Here is a 24,243-nt window from a genome sequence, read left to right on the forward strand (position 1 = left end):
GAAATAGGTAGTCTTCGCGATGGCATGAATATGAGGTCAGAAGCTCAACTTGACTGTGACACCAAAGTTACGAACAGACTGATTTAATCTCAGACTGTTGCCGGGGAGAGGAATGGAATCGGTAGCGAGGGAACTGAGTTTGGAGTGGGGACTGAAAACAATGGCTTCAGTTTTCCCAATATTTAATTGGAGGAAATTTCTGCTCATCCAGGACTAGATGTCGGATCAGCAGTCTGATAGTTTAGCAACAGTGGAGGAGGTGGGAGAAGTGGTGGTGAGGTAGAGCTGAGTGTCTTTAGCATACATGTGAAAACTAACGCCGTGCTTTTGGATGATGAGGCTGAGGGGCAGCTTGTAGACTAGAAATAACAGGGGAAAAGGATAAATCCTTGGGGGGACACCAGAGGTAACAGTGCGGGAGCAGGAAGAGAAGCCATTGCAAGTGATTCTCTGACTGCGATTAGATCAATAAGAATGGAACCAGTTAAGAACAGTTCCACCCAGCTGGACGACAGTGGAGAGCTGATGGAGGAGGATGGTGTGATCAACCCGTGTCGAAGCCTCAGACAGGTCGAGAAGGACGAGGAGGGAAAGTTTACCTTTGTCACAGTCACACAAGATGTCATTTGTTACTTTGATAAGCGTTGTTTGGGTACTGTGGCAGGGGCAGAAACCTGATTGGAGGGATTCAAACATGGAATTCCGGGAAAGATGGCAACAGATTTGGGAGGTGATAACACGTTCAAGGACTTTGGAGAGGAAAGGGAGGTTGGAGATGGGACGGTGGTTTGCAAGGGTGGTGGGGTCAAGGGTTGGTTTTTTGAGAAGGGTGATGACGGCAGATTTAAAGGAGAAAGGGACAACACCTGAAGAGAGAGAACCATTTACAATATCGGCTAACATGGAGACCAGGAGGGGAAGTTGGGTGATCAGTCTTGTGGGAATAGGATCAAGGGAACACGAGGTGGGTCTCGTGGACAAGATGAGGTCAGAGAGAGATTGAGAGAAGATAAGAGAGAAACAGAGAAAGATGCAAGATCAGGGCTAAGGCAGGAGGAGCATTACAGAAAGCTTGGCCAGGTGGGCTAGTGCAAGGAAGGGACATGGCAGAGGCAGCTAATCGGATTGTCTTGATTTTAGTGACAAAAATGTCCTTGAGTTCCTTGCACTTACTGTTGGAGATCAGGGTGGAGGGGACAGGGGAAAAGGGTATGTTACAAGGATTTTGTTTTTGTATTAAAAACTTCGGATTTTGTGTTTTTAAAAACTGAAAAAGGGTTTCAGTGGACATTGAGACACCTGTAAGTAGTTGAACTCTATGTATGTTTTGAAAGGAAGTTCAACAGAAGCTAAATTTGTAAACAAGGACAGGGAAGCAGGTAATTTCAAGGAAACCAGCAAGGAGTTTGCCCTCAGAGCTACTGTTTGAGTGACAAGAGAGACTTTATGACCAGGCATGTGACTTGTTTCTGGAAGTTACAGTTGCAGTTTTGAACTTTTAAAACCCAGCGAGTTTGGACAAAAAGAAGACATTTTGAAATTTGATTTTGACCTGCCTGGAGATTAGAAATAGACCCAGAAAAAGTATTACCTCTCTGTAAAGGAATTCTGCATTTGAAATGTGGCAGATTCCTATTGGCTCCTGTCTCTGAAGAATCTCTGCATCAAATGTGGTTCCTGTTGCCTCCTGTGTTTTAAGAAATCCTGAAATTTGAAGAAATCTTCTATTGCTATACTGTTGCTGTAAGACCTAAGAAGACCTGTTGCTGCACCCCTGATACAAGACCTTATGTAAAGACTTCCACTGTTGAAGTTTTTGAATGTCTAGCACCACAGACTGTTCATCAACCTCACCTGGAAAGACTCCGAGTGGCATCTAACTATTCGACTTTGGGCCACCTTACCATATCGAAGAGCCTCCTACCAGATCATAACAGACCAAGTTTTTAAAAACTATTCCTTTCATGTATGTATGTGTGCAAGAGGGCTAGGGGAATAAGGAGCTTTACCATCTCAATTTGTGTATAGATTTACTTCATTATTGGTCAAGATTTAGTTTTATAACTAATAATAAATAGTTAATTGTTGTTATAAATAAAAGCAAAATACTGCGGATGCTGAAAATCTGAAATAAAAACAAGAAATGCTGGAAATACTCAGAAGGTCTGACAGCATCTGTGGAGAGAAGCAGAGTTAATGTTTTGAGTCAGTGACCCTTCTTCGGAACTGTTCCAAATCTGACCCGAAACATTAACTCTACTTCTCTCTCCACAGATGCTGCCAGACCTGCTGAGTATTTCCAGCATTTCTTGTTTTTATTATAGTTATTTGTTGTTGTTGATTAAAGAAACCAGCTTGGTGTGTTTTATTCTGGGGGCAAATACAGTATCTAATTGGCTGTTTCAGTAAGTGGGAAAATTTATTGATATGCTGTGACCTGTGGAGAAGCGGGACTGAATTAACAGTGCACTCCTCCCACTTTGGTCTAACAGGTGTAAGAAGACATTTTATAGTAGAGAGCTCCCGAGCTCAGTTCAGACAACACAGTGTGCTAATGCTTCTGAGTTTAGGCAACACCAAAACCTCGCATCAATTGACGTGTGAGCCCCTTCAAATATCCGATCCAATGACATGCATGATGTCACCATATGCGGAGAAAGATACCTAGCAAGGCAAATGTTACAACGTGGCTAACAAAAGAAATCAAGGAATGTATTAGATCAAAGAAAGAAATGGATAAAGTTAGGAAAAAAATAGTAAGCCTGAGGGTTGGATGCAAAGGAGGACCAAGAAAAAGATTAAGAAAGGGAAAATAGAATACAAGAGTAAATTAACGAGAAACGTAAAAATGGACGTAAAAGCTTCCATTGGTAGGTAAAAAGGAAAATATTAGCAAAGGCAAATGTGGGTCCATTACAAGTGGAGTCAGGAGAATTTATGATGAGGAATAAGGAAATGCCAGAGAAACTAAACAAATACTTTGTGTTTGTCTTCACCAAAGAAACTACTGAAAACCTCCAAGAAATAATGGAGAATCAATGGGCTAGTGTAAACTAAGAACAGCAAGATATTAATATTAGCAAAAAAGTACTAGATAAATTAATGGGATTTAAAGTAGATAAATCCCCTGGACCTGATGATCTATGTCCCAGAGTGTTGAAAGATGTGGCTGTAGAGATAGTAGATGCATTGGTGGTCATCTTCCAAAATTCTGTAGACTCTGAAATGGTTCTTGCAGATTGGAAGGTAGCAAATGTAACCCTGCTATTTAAAAAAGGAGGGAGAGAGAAAACAGGGAACTACAGACCTGTCAGCCGAACAAAAGACATAGGAAAATGCTAGAATCTATAAGAAAGGAGACAATAGGACACTTAGGAAATAATGGTAGGATTGGGCAGAGTCGACATGGAGTTACAAAAGGGAAATCATGTTTAATAAACCTGTTGGAGTTTTTTGAGACTCTAACTCGCAGAATAGATAAGGGGGAGCTAGTGAATGTTGTGTATTTAAACTTTCAGAAAGCTTTTGATAAGGTCCCACACAAGAGGTTAATAAACAAAATTAGAGCACATGGGATTGGGGGGGAATATACTGGCATGGATTGAGAACTGGTTAATGGACAGAAAACAGACAGTAGGAATAAATGGGTCATTTTCAGGTTGGCAGGCTGTGACTCGTCAGGTACATCAAGGATCAGTGCTTGGGGCCCAGCTATTCACAATCTATATTAATGATTTGGATGTGGGTATTAAATGAAATATTTCCAAGTTTGCAGATGACAAAACTAGCTGGAAGTGTGAGCTGTGAGGAAGATGCAAAGACGCTTCAAGGGGATTTGGAGAGGCGAAGTGAGTGGGCAAAATTTGTCAGATGGTTTCCAATATGGAGAAATGTGAGGTTCTCCACTTTGGTAGGAAAATCAGAAATACAGAGTATTTCTAAAATGGTGAGAGTCTGGGAAGTGTTAAACACCAGAGGGACTTGGATGTCCTTGTTCATGAGTCACTGAAAGCTAACGTGAAGGTACAGCAAGCAATTAAGAAGGCAAATGGTCTGTTGGCCTTTTTTACAAGAGGATTTGAGTAGAGGAGTAAAGATGTCTTACTGCAATTATATCGAGCCTTGGTGAGACTGCACCTGGAATATTGTCTGCAGTTTTGGTCTCCTTACCAAAGGACAGATATCCTTGACATAGAGGGAGTGCAACAAAGGTTCACCAAATTAATTGCTGGGATGGAGGGATTGTCGAACCATAGAAAAGTTACATCACAGAAAGAGACCATTCAGCCCATCGTGTCTGTGCCAGCTGAAAAACTAGCTACCCATTTTAATCCCACCTTCCAGCACCTGGTCCGTCGCCTTGCAGGTTACAGCACTTCTGGTGCAGGTCCAGGTACCTTTTAAATGATTTCAGGGTTTCTGCCTCCACCACTGATCTGGGCAGTGAATTCCAGACACCCACCACCCTCTGGGTGAAAATGTTTTTTCTCATGTCCCCTCTAATCCTTCTGCCAATCACCTTAGATCTGTGCCCCCTGGTAATTGACCTCTCCACTAGGGGAAACATGTCCTTCCTGTCTACAGTGTACTGTATCCTGGGCTTTATGAATAGAGATATAGAGTACAAGAGCAAGGAAGTTATGTTGAACCTGTACAAGACACTAGTTCGGCCTCAGCTGGAGTATTGTGTCCAATTCTGGGTGCCGCACTTGAGGAAAGATGTGATGGCATTGGAGAGAGTACAGAAAAGATGCATGAGAATGGTTCCAGGGATGAGGAATTTCAGTTGTGGAAGATAGATTGGAGAAGTTAGGATTGTTTTCTCAGAGAAGAGGAGGCTGAAAGGTGATTTGATAGAGGTATTCAAAATCATGAGGGGTCTGGACAGAGTAGATAGAGAGAAACTGTTCCCACTCGTGAAAGGATCAAGAATGAGAGGGCACAGATTTAAAGTATTTGATAAGAGAAGCAAAAGTGACATGAGGAAAAACTTTTTCACGCAGCGAGTGGTTAAGATCTGGAATACGTTGCCTGAGAACATGGTGGAGCTGGTTCAATTGAAGCATTCAAAAGGGAATTAGACTGTTATATGAAAAAGAAGAATGTGCAGGGTTATGGGGAGAAGGCAGGGGAATGGAACTGAGGGAGTTGCTCCTTCAGAGAGCCAGTGTGGACACGATGGACCGAGTGGCCACCTGCGCTGTAACAATTCTGTGATTCTGTGATACTCTATCTAGGACTCTCAGAATATTGTACACCTCAATTAAGTAACTCCTCAGCCTCCTCTATTCTAGGGAGAACAACCCTAGACAATCCAATCTTTCCTCATTGCAACAACTTTCAAGCCCTGGCAACATTCTTGTAAATCTCCTCTGTACTCTCTGTAAATCAATTATGTCCTCCCTGTAATGTGGTGACCAGAACTGTACACAATACTCCAGCTGTGGCCTAACCAGTGTTTTATACAGTTCCAGCATTACATCCCTGCTTTTGTATTCTATATCTCGGCCAATAAAGGAAAGCATTCCATATACCTTCTTCACTTTATCCACCTGATCTGCCATCTTCAGGGACCTGTGGACATGCACTCCAAGGTCTCTCACTCCTTCCACCCCTCTAAATATCCTCCCGTTGTACGAGGAAAGATTAAATAGACTGGGCCTCGATTCTCGGGAGTTAGAAGAATGAGAGGTGATCTCATTCAAACATACAAAATTCTCAGAGGCCTTGACAGAGTAGGTGCAGGAAGGATGTTTCCTCTGGCTGGGGAGTCGAGAACTAGGGGACACAGTCTCAGAATAAGGGGCAGACCATTTAGGATTGTGATGAGGAGGAATTTCTTTACTCAGAGGGTGGTGAATCTTTGGAATTCTCTGTCCCAGAGGGCAGTGGAGGCTCAGTCGTTAAGTATGTTCAAGACTGAGATTGATAAATTTCTACATATTAAAAACATCAAGGGACACAGGGATAGTGCAGGAAAATGGTGTTGAAGTAGAAAATCAGCCATGATCTCATCAAATAGTGAAGTGGGCTGGAAGGGCTGAATGACCTACTCCTGCTCCTATTTCTTATGTTCTTCTGGCTCGGTGCAGGTAGAGAAACAGAACATCATCAGGTCAACTGAATGTGGGGATTATCCTCACTGTGCCTCTGATCACTCAGTTAATATAAATCAGTTGAGCAGTTTTTTTTTATTAATTTGTGGGATGTGAGCATCTCTAACTTGGCCAACATTTATTGCCCATCCCTAATTGCCCTTGAATTGAGTGCTTGCTAGGCCATTTCAGAGGGCATTTAAGAGTCAACCACATTGCTGTGTGTGTGGAGTCACATGTCGGCCAGACTTTTTTAAAAATTCATTCATGGGATGTGGGCGTCGCTGGCCAAGCCAGCATTTATTGCCCATCCCTAATTGCCCTGACTGAGTGGCTTGCTAGGCCATTTCAGAGGGCATGTAAGAGTCAACCACATTGCTGTGGGTCTGGAGTCACATGTAGGCCAGACCAGGTAAGGACAGCAGATTTCCTTCCCTAAAGGACATTAGTGAACCAGATGGAGTTTTTACAACAATCGACAATGGTTTCATGGCCATCATTAGACTAGCTTTAATTCCAGATTTATTAATTGAATTCAAATTCCACCTTCTGCTGTGGTGGGTTTTGAACCCATGTCCCCAGAGGGATACCCTGGGTCTCTGGGTTACTAGTCCAGTGACAATACCACTACGCCACTCCCTCCCCGACTAGGTAAAGACAGCTGATTTTGTTCCCGAAAGGACATTGGTGAACCAGATGAGTTTTTACAACAATTGACAATGGGTTCATGGTCATCATTAGACTAGCTTTTTAATTCCATATTTAATAATTGAATTTAATTTTCACCATCTGCCGTGGTGGGATTCGAGCCCTTGTCCCCAGAGCATTAGCCTGGGCTCTGGATTACTAGTCCAGTTATATTACCACTGCACCATCACCTCCCCTGTTCATATTATAAATGGGATGGAGATCGAGGAAGGGCTTGCCATAATCTTCCAATCTTCCCTGGATAGGGGGAAGGTGTCAGAGGATTGGAGAACGGCAAATGTGACACCCTTATTCAAGAAAGGGTGTAAGGACAGTTCCAGCAACTACAGGCCAATTAGTTTAACGTCAGTAGTGAGAAAGATCTTAGAAACAATAATCAGAGAAAATATCAACAGACTCTTGGAGTGGTTTAAGTTAATTAAGGAAAGCCAGCACAGATTTGTAAAAGGCAGATCATGCTTGACGAATCTAATTGAAATTTTTGATGAAGTAACGTGAAGTAATGGAGTAGGTTGATAAAGGGAATGCAGTAGATGGTTGTTTATATAGATTTTAAGAAAGTGTTCGATGAAGTACCACATGAAAGGCTGGTTAACAAAATTGAGGCTCATGGAATAGGATGGTCAGTGTCCAATTAGATAAAAGAAATTGGCTCAAGGCCAGAAAACAGCGAGTCATAGTAACGGAAATAAAAACAAGAAATGCTGGAAATACTCAGCAGGTCTGGCAGCATCTGTGGAGAGAGAAACAGAGTTAACGTTTCAGGTCAGTGACCCTTCATCAGAACTATAGTCAGAGTAACTGGTTGTTTTTCAGACTGGAGGATGGTGGACAGTGGTATTCCCCAAAGGGCAGTGCTGTGGCCTCCTCCACGGCACCAGATTGAGAGGCTGGCGGTTGCTGATCTCTGCTTGTTTCAGGTCCCGTTTACCGGGTGGTGGTGGCACCCCTCCACCGCCTTTGTTCGGCGGAGAGTTTCATCTGTTGACTTTTTTTTATAAAAATAAAACCACCCAGTTTGTATTTTATTTTCTGTATTTCTATGACTTGGATATTGGAATACAGAGTAGAATCTCAAACTTGCGGCAAAAATTGAGGATGATATGAACTGCCTGCAGCAGGTCGTAGATAGTCTAGTGGATGGGCAGATGGCAGATAGAATTTAATACTGACAAGTTTGAGATGATACATTTTGGCAGAAGGAATAGTGTGAGTAAATATGTACTTAATGGCACAGTTTTAAAGAGCGTGTAAGAAAGAGGGACCTGGGGGTGCATGTGCATAGATCTTTAAACATGGCAGGACATATTGAGAGAGTGGTTAGTAAGCAGATGAGATCTTGGGCTTCATAAATAGAGGCATTGAATATGAAAGCAGGGAAGTTATGCTGAACCTTTCTAAACATAGAAGCATAGAAATTAGGAGCAGGAGTAGGCCATTCGGCCCTTCGTGCCTGCTCCGCCATTCATTATGATCATGACTGATCATTCAACTCAGTAACCTGTTCCCGCTTTCCCCCCATATCCTTTGATCCCTTTCAACCCAAGAGCTATATCTAACTCCTTCTTGAAAACATACAATGTTTTGGCCTCAACTGCTTTCTATGGGAATGAATTCCACAGGCTCACCACTCACTGGGTGAAGAAATTTCTCCTCATCTCAGTCCTGAAAAGTTTATCCCGTATCCTTAGACTATGACACCTGGTTCTGGACTCCCCTACCATTGGGAACATCCTTCCTGCATCTACCCTGTCAAGTCCTGTTACAATTTTATAGGTTTCTATGAGATCCCCCCTCACTCTTCTGAACTCCAGCGAATATAATCCTAACCGTCTCAATCTCTCCTCATACGTCAGTCCTGCCATCCCGGGGATCGGTCTGGTAAACCTTCTCTGCACTCCCTCTATAGCAAGAACATCCTTCCTTCGATAAGGAGATCAAAACTGCACACAATATTCCAGGTGTGGCCTCACCAAGGCCCTATATAGTTGCAGCAAGACATCCCTGCTCCTGTACTCGAATCCTCTCGCTATGAAGGCCAACATACCATTTTCTTTTTTTACCACCTGTTGCACCAGCATGCTTACCTTCAGGGACTGGTGTACGAAAACACCCAGGTCTCATTGTATATTCCCCTCTCTCAGTTTATAGCTGTTCAGATAATAATCTGCCTTCCTGTTTTTGCGACCAAAGTGAATAACCTCACATTTATCCACATTATACTGCATCTGCCATGCATTAGCCCACTCACTCAACTTGTCCAAATCACCCTGAAGCCTCTCTGCATCCTCCAAACAACTCACTCTCCCACCCAGCTTTGTGCCATCTGCAAATTTGGAGATATTACATTTCGTTCCCTCATCTAAATTATTAATATATATTATGAATAGCTGGGGTCCTCGCACCGATCCCTGTGGTACCCCACTAGTCACTGCCTGCCATTCGGAAAAAGGCCCGTTTGTTCCTACTCTTTGTGTCATATGTACCAAACAATTTTCTATCCATCGCAATACACTACCCCCAGTCCCATGTGCTTTAATTTTACACGCTAATCTCTTATGTGGGACTTTGTCGAAAGCCTTTTGAAAGTCCAGATAAACCACATCCACTGGCTCTGCCTCATTGACTCTACTAGTTACATCCTCGAAGAATTCTAGTAGATTTGTCCAGCATGATTTCCCTTTTGTAAATCCATGCTGACACTGTTCTCTGGTTAGGCTCCAACAGGAGGATTGCATTCAGTTCTGATCATCACACTTCAGGAAAAATGTGAGGGTCCTTGAGAGGGTGCAGAGGAGATTTACCAGAATGGTTCCAGGGATGGTGGACTTTAGTTATTAGGTTAGGTTGGAGAAACTGGGTTTGGTCTTCTTACACCAAAGCAGATTGAGGGGAGATTTAATAGAAGTGTAGAGATTCTGACAGTCATAGTTAAATTAGACAAGAAAAACTGTTCCCAGTAACAAATGGTAGAGGGACTAGGGGACACAGATTGAAAGTTTTGGGCAAAAGATATCAGGGGAATATGAGGATGCACGTTTTTATGCAGCGGGTGTATTGACCTGGAACTCGCTGCCCACAAGGGCAGTGGAAGCGGAGACGATCAGTGACTTCAAGAGGAAGTTGGATGGTCACTTGAAGGAAATCAACTTGCAGAGCTTTTTTTTATTCATTCACGGGATGTGGGCATCGCTGGCCAGGCCAGCATTTATTGCCCATCCCTAATTGCCCTTGAGAAGGTGGTGGTGAGCTGCCTTCTTGAACCGCTGCAGTCCATGTGGGGTAAGTACACCCACAGTGATGTTAGGAAGGGAGTTCCAGGATTTTGACCCAGCGACAGTGAAGGAACGGCGATATAGTTCCAAGTCAGGATGGTGTGTCACTTGGAGAGGAAATTGCAGGTGGTGGTGTTCCCATGTATTTGCTGCCCTTGTCCTTCTAGTTGGTAGAGGTCGCGGGTTTGGAAGGTGCTGTCGAAGGAGCCTTGGTGCATTGCTGCAGTGCATCTTGTAGATGGTACACACTGCTGCCACTGTGCGTCGGTGGTGCAGGGAGTAAATGTTTGTAGATGGGGTGCCAATCAAGCGGGCCGCTTTGTCCTGGATGGTGTCGAGCTTCTTGAGTGTTGTTGGAGCTGCACCCATCCAGCCATGCGGAGAGTATTCCATCACACTCCTGACTTGTGCCTTGTAGATAGTGGACAGGCTTTGGGGAGTCAGGAGGTGAGTTACTCGCCTCAGGATTCCTAGCCTCTGACCTGCTCTTGTAGCCAAGGTATTTATATGGCTACTCCAGTTCAGTTTTCGGTCAATGGTAGCCCCTAGGATGTTGATAGTGGGGCCTTCAGTGATGGTAATGTCGTTGAATGTCAAGGGGAGATGGTTAGATTCTCTTTTGTTGGAGATGGTCATTGCCTGGCACTTGTGTGGCGCGAATGTTACTTGCCACTTATCAGCCCAAGCCTGGATATTGTCCAGGTCTTGCTGCATTTCTACACAGACTGCTTCAGTATCTGAGGAGTTGCGAATGGTGCTGAACATTGTGCAATCATCAGCGAACATCCCCACCTCTGACCTTATGATTGAAGGAAGGTCATTGATGAAGCAGCTGAAGATGGTTGGGCCTAGGACACGATCCTGAGGTACTCCTGCAGTGATGTCCTGGAGCTCAGATGATTGACCTCCAACAACCACAACCATCTTCCTTTGTGCAAGGTATGACTCCAGCCAGCGGAGGGTATTCCCCCTGATTCCTGTTGACCTCAGTTTTGCTAGGGCTCCTTGATGCCATACTCGGTCAAATGCTGCTTTGATGTCAAGGGCAGTCACTCTCACCTCACCTCTTGAGTTCAGCTCTTTTGTCCATGTTTGAACCAAGGCTGTAATGAGGTCAGGAGCTGAGTGGCCCTGGTGGAACCCAAACTGAGCATCACTGAGCAGGTTGTTGCGAAGCAAGTGCCGCTTGATGGCACTGTTGATGACACCTTCAATCACTTTACTGATGATTGACAGTAGGCTAATGAGGCGGTTGTTGGCCGGGTTGGATGTGTCCTGCTTTTTGTGTACAGGACATACCTGGGCAATTTTCCACATTGCAGGGTAGATGCCAGTGTGGCAGCTGTACTGGAACAGCTTGGCTAGGGGCGCGGCAAGTTCTGGAGCACAGGTCTTCAGTACTATTGCTGGAATATTGTCAGGGCCCATAGCTTTTGCAGTATCCAGTGCCTTCAGTCGTTTCTTGATATCACGTGGAGTGAATCGAATTGGCTGAAGTTTGGCATCTGTGATGCTGGGGACTTCAGGAGGAGGCCGAGATGGATCATCAACTCGGCACATCTGGCTGAAGATTGTTGCAAGTGCTTCAGCCTTATCTTTCGCACTGATGTGCTGGGCTCCCCCATCATTGAAGAGGGGGATATTTGTGGAGCCACCTCCTCCAGTTAGTTGTTTAATTGTCCACCACCATTCACAGCTGGATGTGGCAGGACTGCAGAGCTTAGATCTGATCCGTTGGTTATGGAATCGCTTTGCTCTGTCTATCGCATGCTGCTTGCGCAGTTTGGCATGCAAGTAGTCCTGGGTTGTAGCTTTACCAGGTTGACACCTCATTTTGAGGTATGCCTGGTGCTGCTCCTGGCATGCCATCCTGCACTCTTCATTGAACCAGGGTTGGTCTCCTGGCTTGATGGTAATGGTAGAGTGGGGGATATGCCGGGCCATGAGGTTACAGATTGTGGTTGAGTACAATTCAGCTGCTGCTGATGGCCCACAGCACCTCATGGATGCCCAGTTTTGCATTGCTAGATCCGTTCGAAATCTATCCCATTCAGCACGGTGATAGTGCCACACAGGGATGGTGCAGGAGGGAGGGTTTTGGTTTCCTGGATAATTGGGGCTCTTTCTGGGGTAGGTGGGACCTCTACAAACAGGATGGTCTTCACCTGAACCAGAGGGGTACCAATATCCTGGGGGGGAGGTTTGCTAGTGCTCTTCGGGGGGGTTTAAACTAATTCAGCAGGGGAATGGGAACCTAAATTGTAGTGCCAGTGTACAGGATGTTGAGAGTAGTGAGGTCAGGGATATGGTTACAAGGACGCAAGAGGGCACTGGCAAGCAAGAACCTGGTTTAAAGTGTGTCTATTTCAACGCCAGGAGCATCCGGAATAAGGTGGGTGAGCTTGCAGCATGGGTTGGTACCTGGGATCTCGATGTAGTGGCCATTTCGGAGACATGGGTAGAGCAGGGGCAGGAATGGATGTTGCAGATTCCGAGATTTAGATGTTTCAGTAAGAACAGAGAAGATGGTAAAAGAGGGGGGGGTGTGGCATTGTTAATCAAGGAGAGTATTACAGCGACAGAAAGGACGTTTGAGGACTCGTCTACTGAGGTAGTATGGGCCGAGGTTAGAAACAGGAGAGGTGAGGTTACCCTGTTGGGAGTCTTTTATAGACCTCCGAATAGTTCCAGAGATGTAGAGGAAAGGATAGCGAAGATGATTCTCGAAAGGGGCGAGAGTAACAGGGTAGTTGTTATGGGGGACTTTAACTTTCCAAATATCGACTGGAAATACTATAGTTCGAGTACTTTAGATGGGTCAGTTTTTGTCCAGTGTGTGCAGGAGGGTTTTCTGACACAGTATGTAGACAGGCCAACCAGGGGCGATGCCACATTGGATTTGGTACTGGGAAATGAACCCGGCCAGGTGTTAGATTTAGATGTAGGTGAGCACTTTGGTGATAGTGATCGCAATTCGGTTAGGTTTACCTTAGCGATGGGCAGGGACAGGTATATACCGCAGGACAAGAATTATAGCTGGGGGAAAGGAAATTGTGATGCGATTAGGCAAGATTTAGGATGCGTAGGATGGGGAAGGAAACTGCAGGGGATGGGAACAATCGAAATGTGGAGCTTATTCAAGGAGCAGCTACTGTGTGTCCTTGATAAGTATGTACCTGTGAGGCAGGGAGGAAGTTGTCGTGCGAGGGAGCCGTGGTTTACTAAAGAAGTTGAAGCGCTTGTCAAGAGGAAGAAGGCGGCTTATGTTAGGATGAGACATGAAGGCTCAGTTAGGGCGCTTGAGAGCTGCAAGCTAGCCAGGAAGGACCTAAAGGGAGAGCTAAGAAGAGCAAGGAGAGGACACGAGAAGTCATTGGTGGATCGGATCAGGGAAAACCCTAAGGCTTTCTAAAGGTATGTCAGGAATAAAAGAATGACTAGAGTTAGATTAGGGCCAATCAAGGATAGTAGTGGGAAGTTGTGTGTGGAATCAGAGGAGATAGGGGAAGTGTTAAATGAATATTTTGCGTCAGTATTTGCAGTAGAGAAAGAAAATGTTGTTGAGAATACTGAGATTCAGGCTACGAGGCTAGATGGGATTGAGGTTCACAAGGAGGAGGTGTTAGCAATGTTGGAAAGTGTGAAAATAGATAAGTCCCCTGGGCCAGATTGGATTTATCCTAGGATTCTCTGGGAAGCTAGGGAGGAGATTGCAGAGCCTTTGTCCTTGATCTTTATGTCGTCATTGTCGACAGGAATAGTGCCGGAAGACTGGAGGATAGCAAATGTTGCCCCCTTGTTCAAGAAGGGGAGTAGAGACAGCCCTGGTAATTCTAGACCTGTGAGCCTTACTTCGGTTGTGGGTAAAATGTTGGAAAAGGTTATAAGAGACAGGATTTATAATCATCTTGAAAAGAATAAGTTCATTAGAGATAGTCAGCACGGTTTTGTGACGGGTAGGTCGTGCCTCACAAACCTTATTGAGTTTTTCGAGAAGGTGACCAAACAGGTGGATGAGGGTAAAGCAGTGGATGTGGTGTATATGGATTTCAGTAAGGCGTTTGATCAGGTTCCCCACGGTAGGCTATTGCAGAAAATACGGAAGTATGGGGTTGAAGGTGATTTAGAGCTTTGGATCAGAAATTGGCTAGCTGAAAGAAGGCAGAGGGTGGTGGTTGATGGCAAATGTTCATCCTGGAGTTTAGTTACTAGTGGTGTACCGCAAGGATCTGTTTTGGGGCCACTGCTGTTTGTCATTTTTATAAATGACCTGGAAGAGGGTGTAGAAGGGTGGGTTAGTAAATTTGCAGATGACACTAAGGTCGGTGGAGTTGTGGATCGTGCCGAAGGATGTTGCAGGGTACAGAGGGACATAGATAGGCTGCAGAGCTGGGCTGAGAGATGGCAAATGGAGTTTAATGCGGAAAAGTGTGAGGTGATTCACTTTGGAAGGAGTAACAGGAATGCAGAGTACTGGGCTAATGGGAAGATTCTTGGTAGTGTAGATGAACAGAGAGATCTTGGTGTCCAGGTGCATAAATCCCTGAAGTTTGCTAACCAGGTTAATAGGGCTGTTAAGAAGGCATATGGTGTGTTAGCTTTTATTAGTAGGGGTGTCGAGTTTCGGAGCCACGAGGTCATGCTGCAGCTGTACAAAACTCTGGTGAGACCGCACCTGGAGTATTGCGTGCAGTTCTGGTCACCGCATTATAGGAAGGATGTGGAAGCTATGGAAAGGGTGCAGAGGAGATTTACTGGAATGTTGCCTGGTATGGAGGGAAGGTCTTACGAGGAAAGGCTGAGGGACTTGAGGTTGTTTTCATTGGAGAGAAGGAGGAGGAGAGGTGACTTAATAGAGACATATAAGATAATCAGAGGGTTAGATAGGGTGGATAGTGAGCGTCTTTTTCCTCGGATGGTGATGGCAAACACGAGGGGACATAGCTTCAAGTTGAGGGGTGATAGATATAGGACAGATGTGAGAGGTAGTTTCTTTACTCAGAGAGTAGTAAGGGCGTGGAACGCCCTGCCTGCAGCAGTAGTAGATTCGCCAACTTTAAGGGCATTGAAGTGGTCATTGGATAGACATATGGATGAAAATGGAATAGTGTAGGTCAGATGGTTTCACAGGTCGGCGCAACATCGAGGGCCGAAGGGCCTGTACTGCGCTGTAATGTTCTAATTCTAATTCGAACACGATGGACGGTATCCTCAATGTGAAGGCGGGACTTCATCTCCACAAGGACAAGCTACAGTGATTGAGCGGGGGAGTGGGACTGATTGGATATCTCTGTGGAGAGCTGGCATGGACCTGATGGGCCGATTGGCCTCCTTCTGTATTGTAGTGGCGCTATGACTCTATGTAATGGGGTCAAAATTCGTGGGCCTGGTCAGGTACTTCTGAGGCACCCATCCCTGTCTCTTTTCCTAGATAGTGTACTATTCCAATGGAAAAGAGGACGGTGGTTTGTGTGTCCACTACTTACTATTCCCAACATTGAAGAGGTGATGCCTGAAATCACAGTACATCCACTTGACTTGCACCCCATGAAAAGTAAGCCTCCATGGCGGCACAGTGGCGCAGTGGTTTGCACCGCAGCCTCACAGCTCCAGTGACCCGGGTTCAATTCCGGGTACTGCCTGTGTGGAGTTTGCAAGTTCTCCCTGTGTCTGCGTGGGTTTCCTCCGGGTGCTCCGGTTTCCTCCCACATGCCAAAGACTTGCAGGTTGATAGGTAAATTGGCCATTAGCAATTGGCCCAAGTATAGGTAGGTGGTAGGGAAATATAGGGACAGATGGGGATATGGTAGGAATATGGAATTAATGTAGGATTAGTATAAATGGGTGGTTGATGGTCAGCACAGACTTGGTGGGCTGAAGGGCCTGTTTCAGTGCTGTATCACTAAACTAAACTAAACATGACACAGGTACACCTCTTTGCCTGGGCAATATTCTGGCCAAAGTGTGGATAATTGGAAAATGTCCAGTCTATAAAAAACAGGACAAATCCAACCCAGCCAATTACTACACCATCAGACTCCTTCCAATCATCAGTAAATTGATGGAAGGAGTCTTCAAAATGAATTCCACAGGTGAGGTGAAAGTGACTGTTATTAACACAAGACAGCATTCAGCTGGGTGTGGCACCAAGGAGCCTGAGTAAAACTGATATCAATGGGGATAAGCTGAATACTCTCCTGTGAGGTGAGAGTGACTATTATTAACATTAGACAGCATTCAGCCGGGTGTGGCACCAAGGAGCCTGAGTAAAACTGATATCAATGGGGATAAGCTGAATACACTCCTGTGAGGTGAGAGTGACTATCACTAACATTAGACAGCATTCAGCCGGGTGTGACACCAAGGAGCCTGAGTAAAACTGATATCAATGGGGATAAGCTGAATACTCTCCTGTGTCTGGGTTCACACCTGGTGAGGGATTGTGAATGGTCCAAGGAAATGATTGACAGAAAACCGTCAGTGACAGAGGATATCAGAAGAGTCACAGATTTCAGTGGGTACAAACTGGACAAGAGTTAAGGCCAGAGGGTATTAGTTCAGTGGGACAGCAGCAAGCTAAAATAATCCATCTAACAAGACAGTCCTATTCCTGTATTTCAGGGAGGAATTGGAGACTGGCTGTGGGATTGGGGAACAATAAGAGTGGAAGCTTGTAGCGGGTAGGAGATGGTGAGGGAAGTTTCTGGAAGGATGAGTTTGGTAACACTGGGAGATTCTGATTTGGTGTTTGGTTGTGGGGTTGTGGTCTGTCGTGGATGAGAATCTTTGGCAGACAATTGATGTTCAGTCTCAGTCTGTCAGAGGCCCTTCTGCCAGGCAACTTCAGTGCCCTCTTTGTTGGTGTGTTTTTTTATATCTCGAATGGAATCGAAAGCTACAAATGAAGTGAGAAACAAATGACAGAAACAGAAACTGCCGATATCACAGCAGGTGTTATTGTTTTTGTTGAAGAGATTGCGAAAAGGCAAGATGAAAGAATCCAGAATGATTGAGAATGCTGGAGATAGGAAGTGGTCTGATTCAGATTGACAGACAGACTCGTCCTGACCGAAAAACAAGACACAGAATTGATGGCGACAGAAGAGTTTCTCACACCATGTGACCAATCCGATATTACCTGTTTTACACTATCGTCAACAGTTAAAATTACCCCCACCGATTTTAATATATTAACATTTAACAGACTAAAATTATTATGCACTGTTGGAATTAGACATTTAAAAATGTCTAATAAAACGAGTAATAGTTTTAATTAACGTTTCAATCCTAATTGCAGGTTTTGGACACCGGCCTTGGGTTCACCTGGAGGAAAACAACAAAGAAGGACTTCGTGTGGTGTGTAAATCAGATGGATGGTATCCTGAGCCTGAGATATGGTGGGAGGATGGGAATGGACAAGTTCTGACAACACAGTCTGAAACGGAATTCATAAAGGACTCCAGAGGCCTCATTGCTGTTCAGAGTCATATTGATATCACAAGTGATTCTGTAAACAAGTTTTCATGTTTCATGCAAAGCCGAGTATTGAGCAAAAAACAAGAGGCCCATCTCCAGATATCAGGTAGGTGAGAGCATAATAGTCATTTTATTGAAAGAAATATTTCCTAACTATATTTCTCTTCTCCTGAAGGCACTGATTCAGACTGGGTTTGGATCCACGAGCACTGGCTCTCCTCTGGAGATGCCCAAGGGGCAGGTTTTCATATTTGAATGTCACGAGTTGACAAGCTAGTGGACATTCTGTGACACTGCAGATAATCCTGATGTATCCTCGCCCAATGTCCACATGTCCATATTCCAACAGTGGTCATAGGATAGAGATTAGGATGAAGAACATTGGGGATTGTGGTTTTACATGGCTGAATGTTATTGTGAGATACAAATGTTTATTCATAACAGCACCTGGGATCCAAGTGAATGTTAATTTTACCTGGATACAGGACTGCAGGACCAGTGTGAGAAGGAGCAAAGAGCACTTTGGTCTTTATCATTCTGAAATGATAACAATGTCTGTGACACTGAAATGTTCGAGGACGGGGCACAGAGGAGTTTTTCCTGATATTCTGAAATTTCACTGGAAATAAGGCATTTCTGCCACCAGCCCCAGCTTCCCCCTCACCAGAACAGATAGGGCTGGTAAATTATCAAAATTCATCAGAAATGCAGCCAGTTCTACCTCATGTCCCCCGGTGTATGATTACAGATAACCTGTCGCTGGAATGAAAATCTCTTTAGGGAAGCAGCCAGGTGGTGTTTGAAAGTTCCTCATTCCTAATGGGACACAAGCTGTACAAAGGTTTCAAAATGATGTCTGAGCTCACCCTGCGCCACATGTAAATGACTCCAACCCTGGGATTTGTAATGAACTCGGGCGTATCCTAGCAGCAGGTTAAAGTTCCACCCTGTCACACAGAAATCGTGGCGATGGAACAGGGTCCTGTGATAGTTTGTGGCCACTGGTATTTTTCATATATCCAGTCTGTTGTCATTAAATGGCCACAACTCCGAGGAATGCAGTAGGAAGGCATCTTTTGACTCACTGCAAGAAGGATGACCAGGTTGTGAGGTAGATTTGTGGTAAAAAAGAGGAAATAGTTACATGAAGAGAGGCCTCCAGCCTCTACCAACTTATTCAGCATGGAGAAGGAGAAGTGGCTTCACAGATGGCATGGCCAAAATACAAGGACCTGGATTGAGCAGTTGTTGATGACTCAGCCTGGACTTGTACATCTGGAGCAGGGTCGTCCAACATACGGCCCACGGGCCAGAATCCGGCCCGCTAAAGTTTTCAATCCGGCCCGCCAATCCTTCATAATTTGTGAACAGAAAGGAGTGAGAATGAGTTTGTTCCATTTGTGTCCCTCAGTTGTTAACAGTAAGTGACAGACAGTTGGTGCAGTTCAGCCTGTACCTGAGCAGTCACTAGTCTTCACTTCCTGCAGCGATTGGCACTGCGGGGGGGTGGGGGGGGGGGGGGGGTGCAGAGTGACGTTCGTGTGATTGACGTGGAAGTTCACCAATCAAAAGTGCGAACAGTTTGCCTGCACGCGGACCTTTGTTGAATAGGAGCGCAGGGGAGGCGGGACTTGCTGGGAAGACAGTGCCATCAGTCAATGGGTGTTGACTAAATGGAGTGTCGGAGGTTGGGTGAGCCTGAAGAGAGAGTGGGGGAGGGGTGAGCAGGCAGAGACAGTGGGGAGATGGGGTGAGTAGGCAGAGACAGTGGGGGGATGGGGTGAAAATGCAGAGACAGTGGGGGAGGGGTGAGCATGTAGAGACAGTGGGGGATGGGGTGAGCATGTAGAGACAGTGGGGGAGGGGTGAGCACTCAGTGACAGTGGGGGGATGGGGTGAGCAGGCAGAGACAGTGGGGGGATGGGGTGAGCAGGCAGAGACAGTGGGGGGATGGGGTGAGCACTCAGACAGTGGGGGGATGGGGTGAGCAGGCAGAGACCGTGGGGGATGGGGTGAACATGCAGAGACAATGGGATGATGGGGTGAACACGCAGAGACAGTGGGGGGATGGGGTGAGCACGCAGAGACAGTGGGATGATGGGGTGAACACGCAGAGACAGTGGGGGGATGGGGTGAGCACGCAGAGACAGTGGGATGATGGGGTGAACACGCAGAGACAGTGGGGGGATGGGGTGAACATGCAGAGACAGTGGGGGGATGGGGTGAACATGCAGAGACAGTGGGATGATGGGGTGAACATGCAGAGACAGTGGGGGGATGGGGTGAGCACGCAGAGACAGTGGGGGGATGGGGTGAACATGCAGAGACAGTGGGGGGGATAGGGTGAACATGCAGAGACAGTGAGGGGATGGGGTGAACATGCAGAGACAGTGGGGGGATGGGGTGAGCACGCAGAGACAGTGGGGGGATGGGGTGAACATGCAGAGACAGTGGGGGGGATGGGGTGAACATGCAGAGACAGTGGGGGGATGGGGTGAGCACGCAGAGACAGTGGGATGATGGGGTGAACACGCAGAGACAGTGGGGGGATGGGGTGAACATGCAGAGACAGTGGGGGGGATGGGGTGAACATGCAGAGACAGTGGGATGATGGGGTGAACATGCAGAGACAGTGGGGGGATGGGGTGAGCATGCAGAGACAGTGGGGGGATGGGGTGAACATGCAGAGACAGTGGGGGGATGGGGTGAACATGCAGAGACAGTGAGGGGATGGGGTGAACATGCAGAGACAGTGGGATGATGGGGTGAACATGCAGAGACAGTGGGGGGATGGGGTGAACATGCAGAGACAGTGGGGGGATGGGGTGAGCACGCAGAGACAGTGGGGGGATGGGGTGAACATGCAGAGACAGTGGGGGGGATGGGGTGAACATGCAGAGACAGTGGGATGATGGGGTGAACATGCAGAGACAGTGGGGGGATGGGGTGAACATGCAGAGACAGTGGGGGGATGGGGTGAGCACGCAGAGACAGTGGGGGGATGGGGTGAACATGCAGAGACAGTGGGGGGATGGGGTGAGCACGCAGAGACAGTGGGGGGATGGGGTGAACATGCAGAGACAGTGGGGGGGATGGGGTGAACATGCAGAGACAGTGGGATGATGGGGTGAACATGCAGAGACAGTGGGGGGATGGGGTGAACATGCAGAGACAGTGGGATGATGGGGTGAACATGCAGAGACAGTGGGGGGATGGGGTGAGCACGCAGAGACAGTGGGGGGATGGGGTGAACATGCAGAGACAGTGGGGGGATGGGGTGAGCACGCAGAGACAGTGGGGGGATGGGGTGAGCACGCAGAGACAGTGGGGGGATGGGGTGAACATGCAGAGACAGTGGGGGGACGGGGTGAGCACGCAGAGACAGTGGGGGGATGGGGTGAACATGCAGAGACAGTGGGGGGGATAGGGTGAACATGCAGAGACAGTGAGGGGATGGGGTGAGCGTGCAGAGACAGTGGGGGGATGGGGTGAACATGCAGAGACAGTGGGGGGGATAGGGTGAACATGCAGAGACAGTGGGGAGATGGGGTGAGCGTGCAGAGACAGTGGGGAGGGGGTGAGAAAGCAGAGACGGTGGGGATGAGCAAACACAGATATGCCGGTGCTGGCGGAGGGAGATGATGCACGATTCAGAGTGCCAGGCCCCGCTGAGCGGCTGTGTGTTTCCACTCCTGGTGCATGCTGGGTGAAGGGAGGAATTGTTGGAAAAAGAGAGGTTGGAGGCAAGGTCATTGATGAATCAGCTGGAGATGGTTGGGCCTCGGACACTACCCTGAGGAACTCCTGCAGTGATGTCCTGAGGCTGAGGTGATTGACCTCCAACAACCACAACCATCTTCTTTTCTGCTGGTAAAACTCCAGCCAGTGGAGAGTTTTCCCCCTGATTCCCAATGACTCCAGTTTTACTAGGGCTCCTTGATGCCATACTTGGTCAAATGCTGCCTTGATGTCAAGGGCAGTCACTCTCACCTCACCTCTTGAGTTCAGCTCTTTAGTCCATGGTTGGACCAAGGCTGTAATGAGGTCTAGAACCAAGTGGCCCTGGTGGAATCCAAACTGAGCGGCAGTGAGCAGGCAGTGTTATAGCTGTACTGGAAGAGCTTGTCTGGGGGCCTGGATAGTTCTGGAGCACAAGCCTTCAGGGCTGCAGCTGGGGTGTTGTCGGGTCCCATAGCCTTTGCCATGTCCAGTGTGCTCAGCTGTTTCTCTATCACGTGGAGTGAATCGAATTGGCTGAAGACCGGCACCTGAGATGTTGAGGACCTCGGGAGGAGGCGAAGATGGATCATCCACTTGGCACTTCTGACTGAACGCTTCAGCCTTGTCTTGTACAATGACATGCTGGGTTCCATCATCACTGAGGATGGGAATATTCGTGGAGCTTCTTCCTCCTCCCATTAGGTGTTACGTTGTCCACCACCCTTAATGACTGGATGTGGCAGGATTGCAGAGTGTTGATCTGATCTGTTGCTGTGGGATCGCTTAGCTCCGGTTCAAAGCAATGGTGTGTCAATGTGACGGACGGCAGCTACTACACATCAGAGTTCAGTCCAGTGCTGTCCATTACAGCGACCACAGGCTGGTTTGAGCTAATGTTGTCTTCAGAATCTTTTCTTCTTCTTCTTTGGCCTCCTTGTCTCGAGAGACAATGGGTAAGCGCCTGGAGATTGTCAGTGGTTTGTGAAGCAGCGCCTGGAGTGGCTATAAAGGCCAATTCTAGAGTGACAGACTCTTCCACAGGTGCTGCAGATAAAATTGTTTGTCGGGGCTGTTACACAGTTGGCTCTCCCCTTGCGCTTCTGTCTTTTTTCCTGCCAACTACTAAGTCTCTTTGACTCGCCACTCTTTGGCCCCACCTTTATGGCTGCCCGCCAGCTCTGGCGATCACTGGCAACTGACTTCCACAACTTGTGATCAATGTCACAGGACTTCATGTCGCGTTTGCAGACGTCTTTAAAGCGGAGACATGGACGGCCGGTGGGTCTGATACCAGTGACGAGTTCGCTGTACAATGTCTCCTTGGGGATCCTGCCATCTTCCATGCGGCTCACATAGCCAAGCCATCTCAAGTGCCGCTGGCTCAGTAGGGTGTATATGCTGGGGATGTTGGCCGCCGCGAGGACATCTGTGTTGGAGATGCGGTCCTGCCACCTCATGCCAAGGATTCTCCGGAGGCAGCGAAGATGGAATGAATTGAGACGTCGCTCTTGGCTGACATATGTTGTCCAGGCCTCACTGCCATTGAGCAAGGTACTGAGGACACAGGCTTGATACACTCGGACTTTTGTGTTCCGTGTCAGTGCGCCATTTTCCCACACTCTCTTGGCCAGTCTGGACATAGCAGCGGAAGCTTTTCCCATGCGCTTGTTGATTTCTGCATCTAGAGACAGGTTACTGGTGATAGTTGAGCCTAAGTAGGTGAACTCTTGAACCACTTCCAGAGCGTGGTCGCCGATATTGATGGATGGAGCATTTCTGATGTCCTGTCCCATGATGTTCGTTTTCTTGAGGCTGATGGCCAAATTCATTGCAGGCAGCCGCAATCCTGTCGATGAGTCTCTGCAGACACTCTTCAGTGTGAGATGTTAATGCAGCATTGTCAGCAAAGAGGAGTTCCCTGATGAGGACTTTCCGTACTTTGGTCTTCGCTCTTAGACGGGCAAGGTTGAACAACCTGCCACCTGATCTTGTGTGGAGGAAAATTCCTTCTTCTGAAGATTTGAACGCATGTGAGAGCAGCAGTGAGAAGAAGATCCCAAACAGTGTAGGTGCGAGAACACAGCCCTGTTTCACGTCACTCAGAGTAGGAAAGGGGTCTGATCGTGTGCCGCTATGCTGAGTTGTGCCTTTCATATTGTCATGGAGTGAGGTGAGAACGTGCTACTTAGTAGCTTTGGTGGAATCCGATCTTTTCTAGTAGTCTGAAGAGACCACGTCTGCTGATGAGGTCAAAGGCTTTGGTGAGATCAATGAAAGCAACGTAGAGGGGCATCTGTTCTTCTTGGCATTTCTCCTGTAGCTGGCGAAGGGAGAACAGAATGTCAATGATGGATCTCTCTGCTCGAAAGCCACACTGTGCCTCAGGGTAGACGCGCTCAGCCAGCTTCTGGAGCCTGTTTAAAGCGACACGAGCAAAGACTTTCCCCACTATGCTGAGCAGGGAGATTCCACAGCAGTTGTTGCAGTCACCGCGGTCACTTTTGTTCTTATAGAGGGAGATGATATTGGCATCGCGCATGTCCTGTGGTACTGCTCCCTCGTCCCAGCACAGGCAAAGCAGTTCACACAGTGCTCTTGATTATTTCAGGGGTAATGCCATCCTTCCCAGAGGCTTTTCCAATGGCTAGAGAATCAATGGCATCACTGAGTTCCGATTTTGTTGGCTGTACGTCCAGCTCATCCATGACTGGCAGAGACTGGGCTGCATTGAGGGTGGTCTCAGTGACATTTTCCCTGGAGTACAGTTCTAGGTATTGCTCCACCCAGTGGTCTATTTGCTTGAGTTGGTCTGTGACTGTGTCCCATGATTTAGATTTGAGGGGGGGCGATCTTCTTGATGGTTGGCCCAAAAGCTCTCTTACATAGCTCTCTGCCATCATACATCCCTCTGATATTTCCTGTGTCAGAGGCCAGCTGAATATGACTGCATAGGTGTTGCCAGTAGTCAT

The 24,243-nt window shown here is 47.0% G+C and overlaps 1 protein-coding gene across 1 annotated transcript in view; it reads left to right on the plus strand.

Annotated features, from left to right (window-relative positions):
- Positions 1-24,243, plus strand: part of LOC137346106 (butyrophilin subfamily 1 member A1-like) — a 139,439-nt gene that overhangs the window by 23,328 nt on the left and 91,868 nt on the right. The window contains exon 4 of the mRNA XM_068009403.1: positions 17,376-17,660. Within this exon, the coding sequence (XP_067865504.1) occupies positions 17,376-17,660 (285 nt within the window). The remainder of the gene's footprint in view (positions 1-17,375; positions 17,661-24,243) is intronic.

This window comes from Heterodontus francisci, chromosome 29, assembly GCF_036365525.1.
Source record: "Heterodontus francisci isolate sHetFra1 chromosome 29, sHetFra1.hap1, whole genome shotgun sequence".
In the NCBI taxonomy this organism is placed as follows: Eukaryota; Metazoa; Chordata; class Chondrichthyes; order Heterodontiformes; family Heterodontidae; genus Heterodontus; species Heterodontus francisci.